Raw genomic sequence first — 18,897 nt, 5'->3', positions numbered from 1 at the left:
AATTGCGTGTGCACACATGTAATTGCAAGCCCCAAGAACCTGAAAACACCTGCAATGCACACTAGTCTACTTGCAATGCCAGCCACCCTTTTGACTTGCCCCAACTCCTTTACTTGTTTTAGAATTCAACATGGTAGTTACATGTACACACGTGTATTTGTAACCCTGAAGCCAGGTTGGACACCTTATGAGGTTTACGCAACCCATCATTTTCTTTACGCAAAGATACTGGAACAGAATCCCGTTAGAGAATTGTTAGCCTGCGAAAACATCCGTTTCTCCTCGCTCTTCGCCGCTGGGGACGTTTCGCGCGGAGGAACGTCTGCGACTCAGCGACAGAAATTCCATACTGATGACGTAAAATCTGTCCGGTATCCGGTCAGAAGCGCTGATTGGTCGACGAAGTAGTTACATTGTTTTAGCTATTGTTTACCAATGACAGACAAAAGGCCACAAAGGTCAAATGCAAACGCGAAGAGATTTGGCAGCTAGTCCTCGATGGTGTAGCGGATATAGATGTGGACTATGAAGCAAATGACCCGGGTTCAAAGCATCCCAGTGGTGTTTTTCTATCTTATATTATACACTTAAGTTGGACTTAAGTTGTTCTTTATGCAATTTTACTGAAAGAGGCAATCTAGGAAAATCCAGAATGGCTTCTTCCACCTGAGTTACCACGCACCCATGCAACCACGCCTTTACCGTGGTGTTCACACGGCGCCGGTCAAATTTTAGTCTCGCTCGCAGCCGTTCTTTGGATGTAGCGTTGCGTGACATCCAAAAACCGGCCGCGAGGAAGACTAGTCAAATTTTCGACCATTCAAAATGTAAAACGGCTGGGCGTCTGAATTTTCGTAAGGTTCAAGTGGTGCCGTGTGAATGTCGAATCAAGGGAACACTAGGTAAATAAGATACCGCGCTTCACAAACGCAAAATGCTTAGTTATTCATTCAAACTTTAATTTATTAATTTCTTTTCTGTGGCACAAAATATGGATTCTCTGTTTCCTTTCCATAATAATTATTACAATCTTGTTCTGCTGTCTGTCGTATTTACAGTTTAGAAGTGCACAGCAGAACTGTTCTGCTGACATTTATTTCATTTTGACCGCTGTTGGTCACTTATTGCGGCTGAAATGCCGTACAGTTCATCCGCACAGCTGATAAGTGTCCACTATGTGTGCAAATCAGAAACGCATTCGCATTCCGACCTGCTGCTTTAGCAAGAATTACATTTAAACCAAAGAACAGACATTCTTCGCCATTCCCAGGCGCTTGATTTCCGTCTGCAGAGGACCTCGCATACGTCATAAATAACTCCTCGTGGAGGAGCACTCTTGCGTCTGGATTCCAGTCTCTCTCTATTTTATGCTGAATTCACCAGCGATAATTAACCAATGTTTCATGTTCGTATCATTCAATTGCACCTCGGAGGTTTTTATTGTATGTGTGTGTGTTTGTAATTCATTTCCACAGCACTTGCGTTAGCTCTCTTCCCCAGTCTCCTCTGGGGCACTCTTGAGCCAGCGAAAAAACTCGGAAGCGGCAGTAACAGTTACACCTTTGCCGGGTTCTTCGTCGGAGCTGTTTTCCCAGGCTTTGAAAGAATCTTCTGTGATAATCTCTTCATCATATAAACTATCAAAATAGGATTTGACAAAACCTGCAAAAGAGAAGGAGAGACAAATAACCATGAATTTTGACAAAATAACGTTGATACGACTGAAAGTTTTTTACACTACATACCAAGCCAATACGCTTCAAGCCCGAAGAGTCTTTTTACCTCGACGATGCTTACAATAAAGGGTAATGACTGGCAAGGCTGTGCAACGTGCATGTGAGACAATGTGACCAACTATCTTTACCTTTGCCTGTTAATGAGTTTGTTTTAAAAAAACAAGCAGGTTTCAGTCAGCCTCACCCTGACTGCTTTATTTAAGAGTAAACAAAACAAACACTACTCCTTTATAGGCTGGATAAATCAGCTTTCAACAAGACCTGTTTATTGGGACTACAAATCAGCCGCATCAGTGACTGTTTTGTCACATTTTTAGACAATTGTAACGAAATGTTTGACAAAAGGGAGGAGTACATCATCCCTAGACACGGTCAAGAGGCCTGGTCAAGAGTGCTCTTATTGATTCTATAGAAAACATAGTACATCTGTCATTTGTGGAACCCGTGAAACCGGTTACAATTACTAACACATTCAACTTTCAAAACACTTAGTTGATGGAATCTTTGGGTGTACGCTTGACTTGGCTTGGCATCAAGGTCCAGTTGTTCTGACTCGCAAGCAGATTTTCTCTTGAATAACTACAGGTAAGCATTTAAGATTCTTGACATAACTATAACTTCCCGCCACTTTCATAAGGACTGTGTGTAGAAGCAAGAAGAATTTAGCCCATTAATTATTCTTACTTGGAGGATGATCCAGCTGAACGAAAAGTGCCTGCACTGCGTAAACAGCTTGGATTTCCAGACTAGCGTTGTCATCAATGTATTTTTGAAGAAGAGGCTTTCTCTCCTTCAGGATATTAATGTTACATTTGCAAACGCCTCCATCTTCTGTTAAGGAAGTAAAACAAAAATGTGAACCACTCTAAAAAGGGTTAGGTCACGAGGACATTGCTGTGTTAGTTCAATTTTGCTGTGCTTTAGTCATTACTTAGTACCGTTACATAAATGCTCTTGTACAGTTATGAGGAAGATATCGAACAAGTTTCATCAGGGAGCACTAACCATAATAATTTTATGGTGATTTCTGCAGGCATAAACTTTTTAAACTTGAACAAACTGGGTTTTAATCCATGTCCATCCTTCCATCCCCAGCAGAAGGCGAGAGGAAACAGTTTCAATGCCTAAATATAGTCTCGCATAAAAGAACTGGGCCAATATGTTTGGAATTCAATCGACGTGAAGACAAGTCATGTTTAGCATTTTTTTTTGCCCGTGTCGCAGACGCTCTAAACCTGTATAGGATAGCAAATAGCGTGACATAGCTGCTTTAATGTTAAATGAGATATTATTGACTGCTGCATTACATGATATATGAGCCATTCACAAAAGGCATGTGCACTCCTTTTACATGAACTTACAAATCTAACAAACGAAAATACCCAATGGCATTAGCCATAAGCAACCCCTACTCCCTGAGTTCGTAGATACAAGGACGGCAGAGTAGGCGAGCGGTTACAGGGCTGGATTTGGAAGTCCTGAGTTTAATCGCCACTCCAGTCGCTGGATGTTCCGAATTCAACCCTTCGGCCACAGCTGTAAACACCCAACTTGTTTGTTTCTCTTTGGCCTGTTGGGATTCTATTTCTTACTTATTATTTTTACTTATATTACCTGTTTCTGAACTGGTTTGTGGACAACAATGTCAACTACTGGGTTACCAGTAAACGTGTAATGCAGCATGAGCTTGGCAAGAGCAAAATTTGTGTTATAATAAAAAAGGTAAATTCTCAACAGAAAACCAGCTCACACACTACAAAATGAACTATCAAGGAATATGGAGTCCGTGTTAAGAAAAAGGGACCAGTAAAATGTGATGTGAAAAATGTTGATGAGTAGCGAAACAGGATGTAAAGAAAAGGAAGTTTATCGATAAAATTACCTCTCTCCATTGCTCCTTCACAAACAACTGTTACTAAGGCCCTAATAAATGGAGGCGCCTTTGCATCTTCCGAGGAAACATTCCTCTGCAGAGCAAAAAAAAACAAGAAATAAGAGGTTGGGGTTGGTCGTTGATATCTGGGAATAACGCAAAAGAAAGAGACTCCAGATTTTACGTCTCCACACCAGGTTGGCATCTCTGCCATTGGCCAAGATCATTCACAGATAATAAAATGGGAAGAACGATGAAGGCAGTCTTTAATCTTAAGCAATGTAATTTTAACTTTAAACTCTTGAATCTCATTTGTTCCTTGATGTCACTTATTGATTATGGCAGCTTGAACCTTGTTGGTCCCTCAACTTTTAACACAAGCAAACAAACAAACATACCTAAAAACCATATGTCATCAAACAACTGCCATGGTTCAATAAATATTCAAAAGTAATTTTACTTACATCAATCCAGTTAAACACCTCATCATTTCTTGCTTTTCTTTTCAATATAAGAGTCCTAAGTTCTTCTTGTATTCTAGCAGAATGTTGATTAGATGAACCAGTATTAAGAGATGACTTGCCTTGTCCAAGAGCAAACTCGATATTCTAAAGAAAAAAAAAAGGAGTGTGACCATTAAAGGAGGAATAGGAAAAAAGAGGAAAAACTTGTGTAGTAAACTTAACTATTAAATGGACAATACCTATTATAGTTGTCTTTCTGTAAATGTCAAGATGTTTCCTAGTTTTTTTCCTCCACTCTGTCATTTACAAAGGCAGCTAAACACTGGCCAGCAAAACTACAGAAAAGCCGGGAGGATCTTTCCAGCTCAACTTAACTTGAAATAGAAAACTCTTGTCTTGGTGAAACCTAAAGGATTTTTAATCCCAAGTTTCGCTTATAGTAAGAGTTGACAAGGGTTAATTACACAGTACAAAAATACCATCATCCAACGGTGACGAAACATAAGCACTGTCGGGGTTAAAAATAAAAACAAATAAATTTTCTTTAAAGGTCCTTCATGTAAACCTGCTATGATCCTATGCAGGGCATAGTCTAAGAGTATTAGACTTTTGTTTTATGTACCTGATCCTTTGCAAATTGCTTGGCTTCTGCTTCTTTTTCAAAAAAGGTATATAATGAAACGCCATATCTATTTAAAACAGCTGACACATCTTCCCGACTCTAGATTAAGAAAAAAAGAATATGATTAACACTCAAAATAACTGAAGAAATCAAAAGTGTAATGGCCTGTACGACGCACTACACGTTGGCTACTGGAGAGGTAACAAAGGCTTCAACTGCTTATAACAACACAATCTATATTCAATTCACCGTGTCTTTTGTGGCTGTTTGCAGCATGTATGCAAAGAGTTTTGCAGCCTTGAGTTTTGGCACATATTTTTGCATACATTTGGAGAATTTATTCAAGTCAATATTTCCATCAAAGGCAGTTGGACCCAAGAGCTCTCCAAGGTAATTCCAGAGCTGTGGAATGTCTATTTCTATATCTTCGGCATATTCAAGGACTTGTTCAAGCCTGAAAGAAAAAAGGCACATAAAAATATGTTAACCAAACAATAATAAATGATGCTGTTCAACAAAATAAAACATAGACATTTTCAGAGGTAAAAGTACAAATCTTGTTTTTTTTGGTCACAAAAAACAATCTGTGAATTAAAGTTTTCATCAAAACTTGGGGTTGTCTTCAAAGCAAGTAACAAAGCAAAGATAACAAGAAAAATCAGTGTAATGTCATTTGACACCACTGATCCCAGTGTATGAAAGTCAACCCAAACCTTGGTACAGAATTGAAGGAACAGTGTGCAGTTCATTTCCACTAAACAGTTAAGACTACTCATTCTCCTTTCTACGAGTAAAGCAACCAAGTCAAACTAACAGTCTAATGGTCAAGTCTAAATCACACTAAGGTCTCTTGGCTTAATGTATTGTTATAATTTCAAATTATTGCAATTCAGTTACACAAAACATGTGAAAACAAGTAACTTGAAACTGAAACAATTATGCAGTTTCATTTTACGATCAAACACCTGGTAAAACCGTAACGGAAACCTTCAAAAGAAGGAAATGTCACATCAACAGGCAACAAACTGCAGTCACCCTGGCAGTTTCACAACTTAAACTTCTTACAAGCAAATACCTAGGAATAGTCCTGAGAATGTCTGTTTAATAGAAGATGTTTAAGACTGCTTCAAATAACATTTGCTATATCATATCAAATGTTGTTGAATAACAAATGCAACTGGTCTTCACTGAAACATCCAGTAACATTTAGGATCTTGCCAAGGTTAGCTAAGTAAACACAGAATAGGAGGAGAGGAGTGGGGCACCTATATATTATACTTCACCACTACATCTACAGTAAGAGAATGGGTCTAGTTGCCATGATGTTACGAGGTTCTTTTCTAAAACCTCATTTAGGCATTACTTTGAACAACAATCTCCTGTCATGTTGTACACTTAGGCTTTCACTTTTTAGTCCATGAAATAAATTTTGGCTGGTGTTCATTCAAAGCAAACTAGCTCTAGGGGTAATTAAACTGAGTTACAAAAGGTGAGCTTAATGTGGAAACTTAAGATGGATTCTCTTGTGTTATATTAAATGCATGTGTACTGAAGACTTGGGTATCCTCTTTGGAAGATCTTTGGGTGAAAAATGTTTGTAAAAACTGGAGGACTCCTCTAATAGTTACATCAGAATAATTCTGACATTATTGGAAATCCACTCTTACCCCTGCAAATACTGCTGAGCTGTGAGAACACCATCGCGTAGCAGGAAATGCAGAAGCTTGCCAGATGCATTCCTGTCTGATGCTTTCTTCTCCATAGTATGGTTAAGAATTTCATCGACAAAGACATGATGAACTGACGGTGACTGGACTTCTTTCAGGCACGCAGCTGCTTCCTAATCATAAAAAGCATCAATTACATCATTATTATGATGGTGAGCTAGGGCACTGACCTTAAGTAAAGTCTGTCTTAAAGGTTCAATTACATTTTAGAAGGTATATTACTTTTTAAGAGCTATCATCACATTGCTATAATCTTGAAACTCTGATGTTTCTCTTAAAATGATCAGTGCTCTCTCAAACATACCGACATATCCTTGATGTTGAGGTATTCCTCAATAATGGCAATGGATTTCTTCTTCATGTCTTCCTCTGTTAGCTCTTGAACTGGAGCAGCAACTGCTGACCCAACAACTGCAGCCTCAGTAGAGGGATCAGATTCAGGTGTTCTGGGAGACTCTCGACCTCCATCACGCTCTTGGATATTACGCTGGAATGAAATAAGTGATTGAATTAAATGATGTACCTTTATCTTCATATTTGACGACGAAAACAGTCAACTCCATCTAAGATCATAGACATCAATGGGATTTGCACCAAGTGTCTGTGTCATAGAGAGTTGAAAAAAAAAATGCAGTTTCCCATGCAAAAACTCTTACATGATATGGAAAAGACATCAAGAATGCAACAGCAGCTCGTGTTTTCACTGCAAACTTTTAAATATTTTTAAGTCCTTTCCATGACCAGGAATATTGTAGACCATGAAAAATAATTTGATTTTTTAAAATAACATTGACAGTTTTTAACCTCCATTTCTGGCAAAGTGTCTTGACAAAATTGCCTGAGAGAGAGAAACAGAAACAAGTTTTGCAAGCATAGTGTCATCTGTGGTCTATACTCTCATATACCATAGGTCTCAACCAATCAGCAAGTTAGAAATTGCTAGGGACCAACTCTAGGTGTCCATTTAAAGGGACGTGTCTGTCATTACACTGAGCAGCTTGGATCGACAGTACATCTGTTAATGATAATTCCTAAAGTGTGACTTGTCAAGTGAAGCTGCTGAGCAGTACTTAATGGTTTGAACTGTTAGGTGTCACCATTCAATTCTGACCTACCATGCAGTTTGAATAATTTTTTTGTTGGCTATTACAGTGTTTAAGTAATACAAACCTTTGGTTGTGTTACGGCACGCACAGCTTCAAGAGCCTTTTCACGTTCTTGGGTTGAGAGAGGTCCTCGCCTTCCTCCACCAGATACTGGACTACGAGGTTCCTGACGACGGGATTCTCCAGCGGACACTTTAGCAGGAGCTGAGTGTTTTCTCTCCCCAGCCAGGGCAGAATATCTAGAAGAATAGATATTACAAATTCGCTTATACAATAAATTAATCATGTAAAGGAGCTATGAACTTAACATGAAAAAAAATAATAATCCTTGCAGTTGTGAACTCAACTGAAGCAACAGTGTGAAAAAAACCTAAAAAGCTGAGCTCGTTTGTCACCCCTTGTCCTAAATCCTTTTTCGAAGACATAACTTGGTCCAACACATTCGTTGAGTAAGCCCCTTTGGTCTAGATAGGTGACTACTGGACTCAGATTTTGTTTTGTTGCTTTTATGCACCAAGACAAAACTCAGAAAAATAATTTGGACAAGGGGTGATGAGCAAGCTTGATCAACAACCCTTTACTTCTCTTATCACTTCACTTATCACACAGTGAGCTCATAAATGGACTGTGTTAAGTGGTGACCAGTGGTGCCATTGTGTGTCCAAAATTATTTTTTCATTTCTATAATGTAAAGAGGACACATACTGTTGTCCTCTCATCTGCAACTTTACAAGTTACATTACACAAATATTATAATTACTGGTCTAAAGTTTGTCTTGCAGCATCTTGGAATATTACCTGTTGGCAGGTCTGTTATCAGCATCAGTAGCAGAAGCAGCCACAGCAGAAGCTGACGGACCAGCACCAGCACCTACTGCTCCTGAACCACCACTACTGCCTCGTGCCCATGCTCCATAACCTCTTCCACCTGGCCCCAGAGAGATGTTTTCAGAATCCACAGGGCGCTGAAGCACAACACAGGTTTAAATTCAAGTAGGGGTTTTTACATTATGTCACCAAAATTCCAACTTAAAGTTTCTACTTTCATGAGGTATTACAGCACCTAAAACCCTTAATTTACACAAATTTTCGGTTCCAAAGTGTTCTTCGTTTTGTGATAGAAGATGCTTGAATTTCCAAGCTTTTGTGTGATGCGGCATTTAGCTGGCGGCCAGGAAAGCTCTTACGTAGGTTAAAGACGTCACTGATTTTTTGAGATTTTGCTATCTAAACATTCAAATAAATATTACTTTAATCTCTATGAGTTCCTCAAGCAATGAATTCATGCATAAGTAGAAAAACTCAAAAACAGATGTTTCTGTTGGTTTTCAGTGGCCATACTTGTGCCCCTCAATGGGACACTAACATGGCATCTCCATGCAAAGCCATATAAAATTAGATAAAACGTTTTTCCAAACATCTCGCATATGAATTACTGCACAGACCTGATTCTTAGCAAGGTTTTTCATATATTAATCTTCTTTCACTTCCCAGATTCTGAACTTTTTGTTTTGACTGGTGTGCATTTTTATTTTTGATGGAGTGACGGTGAAGAATAAGCTTTGCTAGCAGCTTATCTAATTATCTCAAAATTGCTGTGACACAGTGATCACAGACTTTTTCCGAACATTCCTTTGATGGCAAAATGTGCAGAAGGGTATTTTCAAATGGTAAGTGGAATAACTCCTGGTCAAAATGCTAAGCAGTTGATTGGGACTTAATACCAGGCACTTTCTTAACCTCAAAAAGTGACCTACATTCAATTTCTCCTTATCAGTAACATTGTACCATCAAACATGAAGGTTGTAAGAAAAAAGAAAATGATTGACAAATGAAATAAGCCTTGATTGTTAAAGAATTTTTCCTCATCATTATCACAGAAAATGTATGGAGAAAAGTGTGGAGAATACGCTTATTGATGTAAGGGTTTAAAAGAGTTCAATATTAGACAGATTTAGCTGAAAAACAAATGATAAAAGGTATGGCATACAGGAAAAAGTAGCCAATGGGACCTACAATCCCAGACTTCGAGGAGGTAAAGAAATTTTCTCAGTTGTGTTATATCCAGCATGCAAAAGTGTTTTGACAGTTTGCTTTTCATTTTACTTCATTGCTAACTGTCCTGTTAAATGTTAACTATTAAAAGGAATGATAATTATGCACCTTAATGTTTTGGAACTTTTTAGGGTCCACACTGACGTTTACATTTCTTGGTCCTCTGCCCACTGTCGTCCAGGTTTCATCAGCCTGAGGGATAGAGGGTCGTGGACTGTCCCGTCCACCAATGTTCCCTGAAGAACATAGTGATTTGTAGTGATTTATTGTTTAAGTGTTAATAGCCTTGATACAGAAATTATGGCTCCTAAACAATAACTAAATCTATTTTCATTTTTTTTTTTGCTATTACAACGTTCATTGTTTTGCAGTAATCAACTGCTTTATTTTTTGCATCATTCTCTTGGCAATTCCGGCATAAATGTGTAGCACTTCCGGTCTACAATAGAGTTAAAGCAAAGTGCTAAAATTCTCAAATTCCATAAATGCTATCCGCTTTATTTCAACAATGTATCCTCTTAATCTTTGTAAGTAAGAATAAAACAAACAGATTTTTGAACTTAATAGTTAATAAAAATCAAAGAAATTCAACTGTGAATTATCATTTCACTTCCAGTCAAAATGGCTGTCGTTAAATAAAATCACCATAACTCGCACCAGCACCAAAATCCGTGATGGCTCCATATCACAGAATAATCAATGTAACAAAGGAAATATTTTTTCCAAATATGATGCTTTTAACCCAAAAGTGCACAATTCGACACAAATTCATTATATCCACCCCACTATTAGCAAACTTACCTCTTGGCATTTTCTTGTCTTGTTGTTTGTCCATCTGAATCCTCAACTGAGCCTTTTTAGCCTCATCAGCAGCTTCTTTGTGGATCTGATCAATAGTCTTTGGATTGTTGTCCTCTCTGCGAGGTACCCAACCATTATCTCGCAAGTCCACAACATCTTGCATCATGAATCTTACACGTGATGACGTTATCCTTGCTTGAATTATTTTGTTGATTTGTGCAAAATACTGATCAACCCTTGGCTGGAAATGATAAAAATTAATAATAATAATAATAATAATAAATTAAAAATAAAGAGATATAAACAAAACTTAATAAGCAGGCTTGTTAAAATTACGACCCCTATCAAGTGAATCTCTTTGACACCTTTTCTTTTGCCATTATTGTAAGAGTCAGGCATTGAAAAAAAAAACCCTGCGTTAGCCCACCTTCCAGGGATAGCAAGCCACTATAAAGGCCCATCTGTTACATTGAATTATAGGATTTAGAGTACAAAGCTTATCACTTTTCCTCTTTACAGGCATAACAATACCAATCCATTTTTCTTATTATTTTCAGAATTAGCATTCTTATTAATTTAAGCATTCAGGGTTTGCAAATTTTATTGATGAGTGGAGTGAGTTGAATGAGTGGCTTTACAAATTTTGGGAGTCATTTTGGAATACTTGGAGTCAAGTATCACAATGAAAAAAGCAGTTTTATTTCATATTCCTAAACAAGTTTCTCAGACTATTACACTATTATAATAATGTCTATTGGCTTGGTGCATTATACATTAAATTAATAATATGACAAACAACAACATGTGAGAATGCAGACTTTCCACATGTGGTCCTGGCATGTATACACTATCATGAGGGATACATGAAGTAGCTGTGGCGGTCCGCTGACATCCATGATGGCGGTCATCGAGTAAACTTTGATTGTAATTTACCCTCTTCCTGTTTTGTCGTACAGTATAATTCTTTAATTTTGATGATTTAATTAAGGTTTACAACGTCTACAATTAACGTAAATTGTATTTGTTGCAAAAAAAGTAAGGACAAGTCAAAACTGTGTTTGTTAGCGAAAGTTTCTGGAGTCGAAGTGACTCCCTCAGTAACCTCAGTGGAGTCATCTGAACAATTTTGGCATAAAATACGCCAAATTTAGTGTATTTGCGAACCCTGAGCAATATTATTGATTCCAGAGCGCGGCTACAGCTGTATGTGCTGTTCATACCTTAGCCTTGGCATGATCAAGATCTTTTCCAATAGTAAAAAGCAACTTGCACAAGCACTCAAAGGATTCTTCATCATTACTCTTCAGCAGTTTAACTACACAATCATGCATGATGCTTTCTGTCAACATCTGCAAACAACACAATTATTACAACAAGGCTCAAAATAACAACCAACCAATAGCAACGGTCATTGACAACCTTTCTAAACCAGGAATTGTGCTTTTCATGCAGTTTACACTATGCACATATTGGGTGGAAAATAGGAGAAAACGCATTTAATAAAGTAAGCTCACGCCAAATTGACAGAAGCATGAATTAGGAATTGCATTCTGCAATACAATAACTATAATAACGTAAACAATATTATAAAAAAAGCATCTAGATTGACTGACCATTTGAAGCATGTGAAAGTACATACTTGGTAATGATGAATATTGGGTTTCAGGGATTTCTGCCATGTACTACTGTTTTTTTACCTCTGCTAACTGCAGAAAGCTTTAAGATGTGAAGTAGAAAAGCACTTCATGCTTATGTGTGATACGCGACACATGAGACAACAATTCGATAAATCTGTTAAACTACACTTGGATCCTTGTAATTTGAAAAACTGCAACTAATAAAATAATTTTGATAAATAAGAAATTATTATTTCCTGTTCCACATAGGCTGGTACATTCACGTCAAAGAGAGACGTGACTGATCCAAAATTTATTTTGAGCTGTTACCACCAACTCGGGCAAAATAAATGACATAAAGTTTATGTTCAACAGTGAAGCATTGACCGATGGTACAGTAAACCTTGATACAGTACCTTCAGTTTAAAGAGTTCACCGATAAAACGAATGTTTCCCAGCGTTCTTCGCTTGGCCAGATGCTCCTCATTCAGAAGTTCCTTCTTCTTTGCCTCCAGTTCTTCTTCCTAAGAAAAGTAAACACAAGTTTTGAGTTTAAAATACCTGAATGTTGGAATCTAAAATGGTACAGGATTGTGCACAGAAACCCATGTATGCTTTAAATAATTCAAAGACCAAGATGGGGGTCACTGTGATCTACAAAAATCACTTCTTTTCTCTAAATTACACACAATTGTCTTATCTGTAGCCAAACTAGTTATTTCAAGTTTCCCTTACCAATCTGTATCCATACTCCCCAGACTTAATTTCCACTCAAATTAGAGAAGTATGTTATAAGATAAAGCTTCATACATTATACTTTGTCATGACTTTGTCATGACATCTGCATGTGGCTTTTTTGTCTTCTCAGATTATTATGTTAGTAAAATAAATGTATGTGCATTATACTGAATGTATGATTATTACATTGAATACCATATCCGCACTTTTAGTTAAATGCAGAACCAGTTTGAGTGTTAGTTAACAAAATAATCAATCAAGACACTAATTTTCATAACAGAATCCAGCCTAAAAGTACTATTTGCTTACAGTTAGTCCTTCTTTTGAAAGGTGCTCCAGTTTCTCATGAATTCTCTTCTCAACAGATTTTTCTTTCTCAAACTCTTTCTGACATCTGTTTAGCAGAATCTTGCGGAAGGATATATCTTTCTTTACCCCCTCCTTCTCCACCACCACTTTTTTCTGCAAAGAAAACGTGAAAACGACAAAACTGTTCTTAGTGCTACAGCTCAAGGCTCCGTGCAAGAAAGAGTTATAAGCCCAATGAAACAACAGAATCAACATTCCTGTGAATGCAATGTGAAATGGCAATGAAACAGGAGATACGAGCAGAAACTGATTTTCAATGAGTCATCACACATTGTTTTTTTACTTACAGGAATAAGGCACCTGCACATATTGGCATAAGCCACACTGAATGCAGCTTCATCAATAGCCTGCAACAACAACAAAAATGTCACTTGAAAACTGTATCCACAGCAAGACAGCTTAAACACTCAAACCTGATCCAAAACCACCCAATTTGTGGAATACAACTTGTGATTCCATTGGGTTTCAATACTGTATAATCAATACAGTTATTTGGGTGTAACTACAAGAATGCTGCAAGATTTGTGAAAATTAGCTCCTGACCAGTAAAATTCAAGCTTCACTGGGATAACCAAAGGCGGCCCAAACTCACGTTACGAGGGGAGGGTGTAATGTAATTTAGATACCATAGGTGATGCGCCGGTGTCGCGTTACAGGCGACCGTTGAAAATATAAGAGTCTTTGTATGAGAAATATATTATGGAGATCTGCGAATGCTAAATAACGCTAGACCTTACTTTTTCTTAAATGAAATGAATAAAAAAGACTTACCTGCAATGTATTCCACTGCATTTTTGTGTTTGATTGTTGTTTACTGGTTTTTTGGGCTTTATTGCGTAACCACTGTTACTCCTTTCATAGAACGAAGTGAAGGCTGGTCACTTCGATCTGTCGGGGTCCTGGACCAGTTGCAACAAGAATGCCCTTTTTTTTTCGCCGAATTCAAATGCGCTGCAAATTTTTCAGCTCCGGCCTAAGAGGGAAACCTCTTCTTCCTCTCTGGGAGATCGGCTCGAAAAAAGATCCATAATTTCCCCATTAAATTGAGCCATTTGTGCCGGACTTCGTGGCACGTCTGGCTTTCGTCCAGTGCCTGTGACCACTGTTGCACCTACCAACTAATTTGCATTATGACAATTAGCACTTACACGATGGGTGCCTGATCGGAAATGACATGTCAACTAGGCTCTCGCAGTGTGAAAAAGCAAGTGCTTGCACCCGTCGTGTAAGTGCTAATTGTCATAATGCAAATTAGTTGGTAGGCGCAACTTTGTTCTATGAAAGGAGTAACAGTGGTTACGCAATAAAGCCAAAAAAAACAGTAAACAACAATCAAACACCAAAATGCAATGGAATACATTGGGCTATTCCAGAAAAAATCCACACCCCCACGACTGAAGGCACGGTTTTTTGACCCCCCCCCCCCCCCATCCACCTGGATTTCCAAAACTGCTTGAGCCCCCCTCCACTCAGGATTTCCAAGTTTAAAGACCCCCCCACCCATCTGGATTTCCATAAAATTGTTAGACACTGTGATTTTACTGTACATCCAATGTGGAAGAATCCTTTAAGACACTTAGATGATCTTTTTATTAAATAAGTCTCAATTTTCCGTGAATTCTGTGTTTGTTGTGAACGTTAAGATTCCATTTACACATCTTCTTAAACAGGCTTACACTTTTTGCAAATAAGCTCATAGTTGAGCGAACATCTTTTTTTTTCTAGAACAGGCAAAATATACAGCAATATGTACTACAATAAAGCTCAAAACTAACTATGTTCTCGAATAAATGGTTCTCCTCTTTGTCGATAAAAAATGACCGTGAAAGAAAGAAAAAGGACACTTAGCGCGATATTACATGATTCGCTGCACCACTTGCAACAACACTTGCCTTTCAAAATGGCCGCCTAACAATCACGAACAACCACCCTTACAAAATGTACTTGTAAGGCCTGTTTAGTGGTAAATCACCCTGAAATAGCATTAACGTTGGAAAAATGTTTAATTCAAGGTAAAATCATTGTTTGCTTTACTTGAACTGAGCGCTTTTTTTTATGAATTATGCGATTTTTCTTAATATCTTCAAGTTATCGCACGTCACTTCTACGAAAGTAACGAGGGCGAGCCTATGGATGGACACTTAAAATAAATGTGGTAAGAGGCCTGTAGTTTGAAAGAATAATAAAATTTGAAAAGGCAAAGCAATTTTTTGAAAACTTATCAATTGTAGCAATTGAAACATCGATGAAATCAAAAGTTACCCCCGAGGATGTATTTTTAGGTTCAGAGCCCCCCTCATGTCTGAATTTCCAAAGGCGTTAACCCCCCCTCCCATGAGATTTTCCAGCATGCCTTCCGTCGTGGGGGTGTGGATTTTTTTGGAATAACCCATTGCAGGTAAGTCTTTTTTATTCATTTCATTTAAGAAAAAGTAAGGTTTAGCATTATTTAGCGTTCGCAGATCTGTGTAATATATTTCTCATACAAAGACTCTTATATTTTCAACGGTCGCCTGTAACGCGATACCGGCGCATCACCTATGGTATGTAAATTACATTACACCCTCCCCTCGTAACATGAGTTTGGGCCACCTGTGGGATAACTAATTGTTAAAAAGAAAGAGAAAAATAGATTGAAATCTGGTAGTTGTAGCCAAATGGCATAATTTGAAAATGCCATAATGTGCAGCGCAAAGAAATTATCCAATGTTCAGTTTGAAAGGATGAACCCTTGCACTATTTGCAGCAAGCTAGGGCTGTCTCTGGTCCACAAAACAACAGGTGAAGGACTCAATCAATGTTCCCAACCCAAATATTAACAGAAGATGCACGTTATAGGGACTTGGGAAAAAGAAAAGAGGAAGAGCTACAATCTGAGCTGACCATCCTCAATAGATCTTTTCCTGACCCTACTGAGCACTCCTGACAGAAAATACAACTCCTTGGTGTTGGAGTTTGGATAACGTCCTGGAACTGCACAAAGAATCAAAGACAGAAATTATTAACAAGAGCAGTTTCTAGAAACAACTTTAAAGCATACATTAAACTATTTCCTTCAAAAGAATACTCTGGCACCCACGCACGCACATGCTGAACAACTTTTTTGAGTCTCAAGATATTTTCATGTCCATGCTGTGTTTATTCCCCTGGTACAAACCTTTTCAAAAATTAGGTCAATGGCACCTTCCAATCTCTCTGGAGTGTCAATATCCAGGTCAATAATCTGCTGGGTCAAAGTCTGGAACTTCTGAGGTGTCAGTTTGTTTAGAATACTTCTAACTTTGCGGAACAAATCCTAGAAAAAATGACAAAGATTGAGTAGCTGTATACTCCGCTAGAGTCCCAAGACACATTCTACATCATAAGATTTCAAGATAAAAATTACCTCTGTTTTCTGTTCCTCTTCACTTCCAGTTTTTGCAATTTCACCTTGTCTCACCCATCTGTTTTCTGTTCTCTTCAACTATTCACATTAAAGAATTCAGTATTAATCACTGTTTAAGCATTTGAAACTTTCGTGAATAAATAAATAAAAAACCTTTAATTCCCAAACATCCACCATAACATTGTAAGACAAGCTAGGGCACTCCTTCATTATCACAAGGAAATTACTGCATATTTACCTCAACCTGAGGTTGTACACTTGGAAAATCAATCACTTTTTTGGGTTGAGTATGCGTTTTGCGTCCACCTCTTGAACCAGACTGGTTATTCTAAAATCAAAGAGAGTTTTTTTAGTTTGGGCCTCTAAACAAAGTTAACAAGGTGGAATAAAGACTGAGTTTCTAATCATATTGCTCGTAAACGGAAGGGGGCTAGTTTGTTTTATTGCTTTGTGGTTCTCATTTCATTATTTTCAAGTGCCCTACCACTTAATCTAGTCTTGGTTAAGTATCGAGGTAAGTAACAGTGACAGCAGAAGACTGACCGATATGCAATACACGTTAAGGATGAACAATAATACAAAGAGACTTGGGCAGGTGGTGGGCCTGCTCTGCTCCAATAGGGGCACTGAAGTAACTTAGGATGGACTCCCAAAATAAACAAAAATCTTCATTTGCAGGCTCCAAAAGAAGGGCTGACTTTTAAATGCACACTAGTTCAACTTGTACACTGGAAAATAAGGTACCTGGGACTGAGAATTTTCTTCAAAAAACGTGTTTAATATTGAGTAACAGAGCATATACTGATATAGACCTCACTGTACAAAGTAATAAGTTATCTTTTAAGTAATTAGCCATTTTAACTTGAGATTGAGACCTTTTGCTACGATCTCTTGCATTATAAAAACTACCCAATGTAAGCAAGCAAATCTCAGAGGGGACGGAAAGCATGTATTTCACACAATATTGTACTCCCAATAATAAAAGCAACTTACCCTTGACTGCTGGCGCATAAATGAAGGGAGGAACATGTTTTCACCACCATCAGATTTTTGCATCCTACCACAAAAAAGTTCACATCACAAAATACTCAAAATATACTTTCACTTTATCTTAACTTTAATTTTCAAATGATTTATGAACACTTTGGAAATGCAGCAAACTGAGTAGAACATCTGGTTTTACTACCTGTTTTGTGAAAAGCCCGACCTTGAAGGGGTTCGGGCTTGACCAAGGACAACTTCTAAATCTGGTAGCCCCTCTGGTTTTATCTGGCATAAAGGATTGGTCTGGAATTGTAGCAGGAAATCTCGCTCATATGTGAGCTTTCCTCCTTCTGGGCGTGATGGTTCAGTTTCCCCATCAATTTCAGGGGACCAAGATTCTACAGGAAAGAAATGAAAAATGTAATCAAACAAGCTCAGAATTTGTTATAATAATTTCCCCAACTCCAATAACCCCTTTAGACCCTACTATAAACATGAAATTTCTCCAAATAACTTTTCAAGGAGCGCTTACAATGAGAATTTGCTATTATAAAGATGGCAGGGCAGGAAATTTTAAATCCACTTGCCCAGCGGGCGAGTAAATTTCTGTTCTCACTCGCCCCCACTTAAATATTACTTACTGGCCAAAGGGAATACATCTATAGTTCTAAGGTACTGTCTATAATAAGTTATAGATTATAACAAAATGTACAAGATTACTGGTACTTAAATGCTGTGCCAGATACAGGGTAACTACTTGATTTAAACATTACAGTACCTGAGGGGAGTAACTCAAGCAAGCAAACATGCACTTAGATATAAATTGATTGATTGTGCAGGGTTCACAAATACACCAAATTTGGCGTATTTTATGCCAAAATTGTTCAGATGACTCCACAGGGGTTATGGAGGGAGTCACTTTGACTCCAGAAATTTTCTGTAACAAAAACAGTTTTGTCCTTACCTTTTTCGCAACATATACAATTTACGTTAATTGTAAACGTTGTAAACCTTAATAACATCATCAGAATTAAAGAATTATACCCTTGCACAACAAAACAAGAAGAGGGTAAATTACACTCAAAGTTTACTCGATGACCGCCAGGACCAGGTAAGTGTACACTTTTAAAGAGTGCGTTCCCACGACAAGTTCATAATATTTCTTGACTCAAAATTTGAAACTCAAAACTCGATCCTCGAGACATTAGACTCCATCCTCCAAAGTTTTGAGAATCGAGAATCAAGTCTTGAGTCTCGAGGTTTAAGACGAAAGTGACTGTTAACTAACTTTTGAGTGGTACCGTAAGAACAGAATTCACTAGCCCAGCAGCAACATCCACAAGTCCCAGGCTATCAGACACTACTTTCTTTGCACACCAAGACTCACAGATCCACTTGGGTAATTTAATGTAGTTTGAGGG

The 18,897-nt window shown here is 37.9% G+C and overlaps 1 protein-coding gene across 2 annotated transcripts in view; it reads right to left on the bottom strand.

Annotated features, from left to right (window-relative positions):
• Positions 1–942: 942 nt before the first annotated feature.
• LOC140945435 (eukaryotic translation initiation factor 4 gamma 1-like) overlaps positions 943–18,897 on the bottom strand; it is a 32,242-nt gene continuing 14,287 nt past the window's right edge. The window contains exons 8-28 of one of the 2 annotated variants that reach the window (XM_073394462.1): positions 17,679–17,874; positions 17,486–17,549; positions 16,731–16,820; positions 16,493–16,570; positions 16,265–16,402; positions 13,395–13,454; positions 13,048–13,200; positions 12,417–12,524; positions 11,605–11,733; positions 10,385–10,625; positions 9,692–9,819; positions 8,327–8,493; positions 7,593–7,767; positions 6,727–6,909; positions 6,363–6,535; positions 4,945–5,149; positions 4,696–4,794; positions 4,074–4,217; positions 3,619–3,703; positions 2,421–2,567; positions 943–1,662 (exon numbers count right to left, since the gene is read on the bottom strand). In XM_073394462.1, coding sequence (XP_073250563.1) covers positions 1,484–1,662; positions 2,421–2,567; positions 3,619–3,703; positions 4,074–4,217; positions 4,696–4,794; positions 4,945–5,149; positions 6,363–6,535; positions 6,727–6,909; positions 7,593–7,767; positions 8,327–8,493; positions 9,692–9,819; positions 10,385–10,625; positions 11,605–11,733; positions 12,417–12,524; positions 13,048–13,200; positions 13,395–13,454; positions 16,265–16,402; positions 16,493–16,570; positions 16,731–16,820; positions 17,486–17,549; positions 17,679–17,874 — 2,942 coding nt within the window. In that variant the 3' untranslated portion in view covers positions 943–1,483. The remainder of the gene's footprint in view (positions 1,663–2,420; positions 2,568–3,618; positions 3,704–4,073; positions 4,218–4,695; positions 4,795–4,944; positions 5,150–6,362; positions 6,536–6,726; positions 6,910–7,592; positions 7,768–8,326; positions 8,494–9,691; positions 9,820–10,384; positions 10,626–11,604; positions 11,734–12,416; positions 12,525–13,047; positions 13,201–13,394; positions 13,455–16,264; positions 16,403–16,492; positions 16,571–16,730; positions 16,821–17,485; positions 17,550–17,678; positions 17,875–18,897) is intronic. The other variant, XM_073394468.1, reaches the window with a different exon arrangement.

Source organism: Porites lutea, chromosome 1, assembly GCF_958299795.1.
Source record: "Porites lutea chromosome 1, jaPorLute2.1, whole genome shotgun sequence".
Lineage (NCBI taxonomy): Eukaryota > Metazoa > Cnidaria > Anthozoa > Scleractinia > Poritidae > Porites > Porites lutea.
Note: the sequence above shows the minus strand (reverse complement) of the source record. Positions and strands in the feature narration are given on the sequence as shown.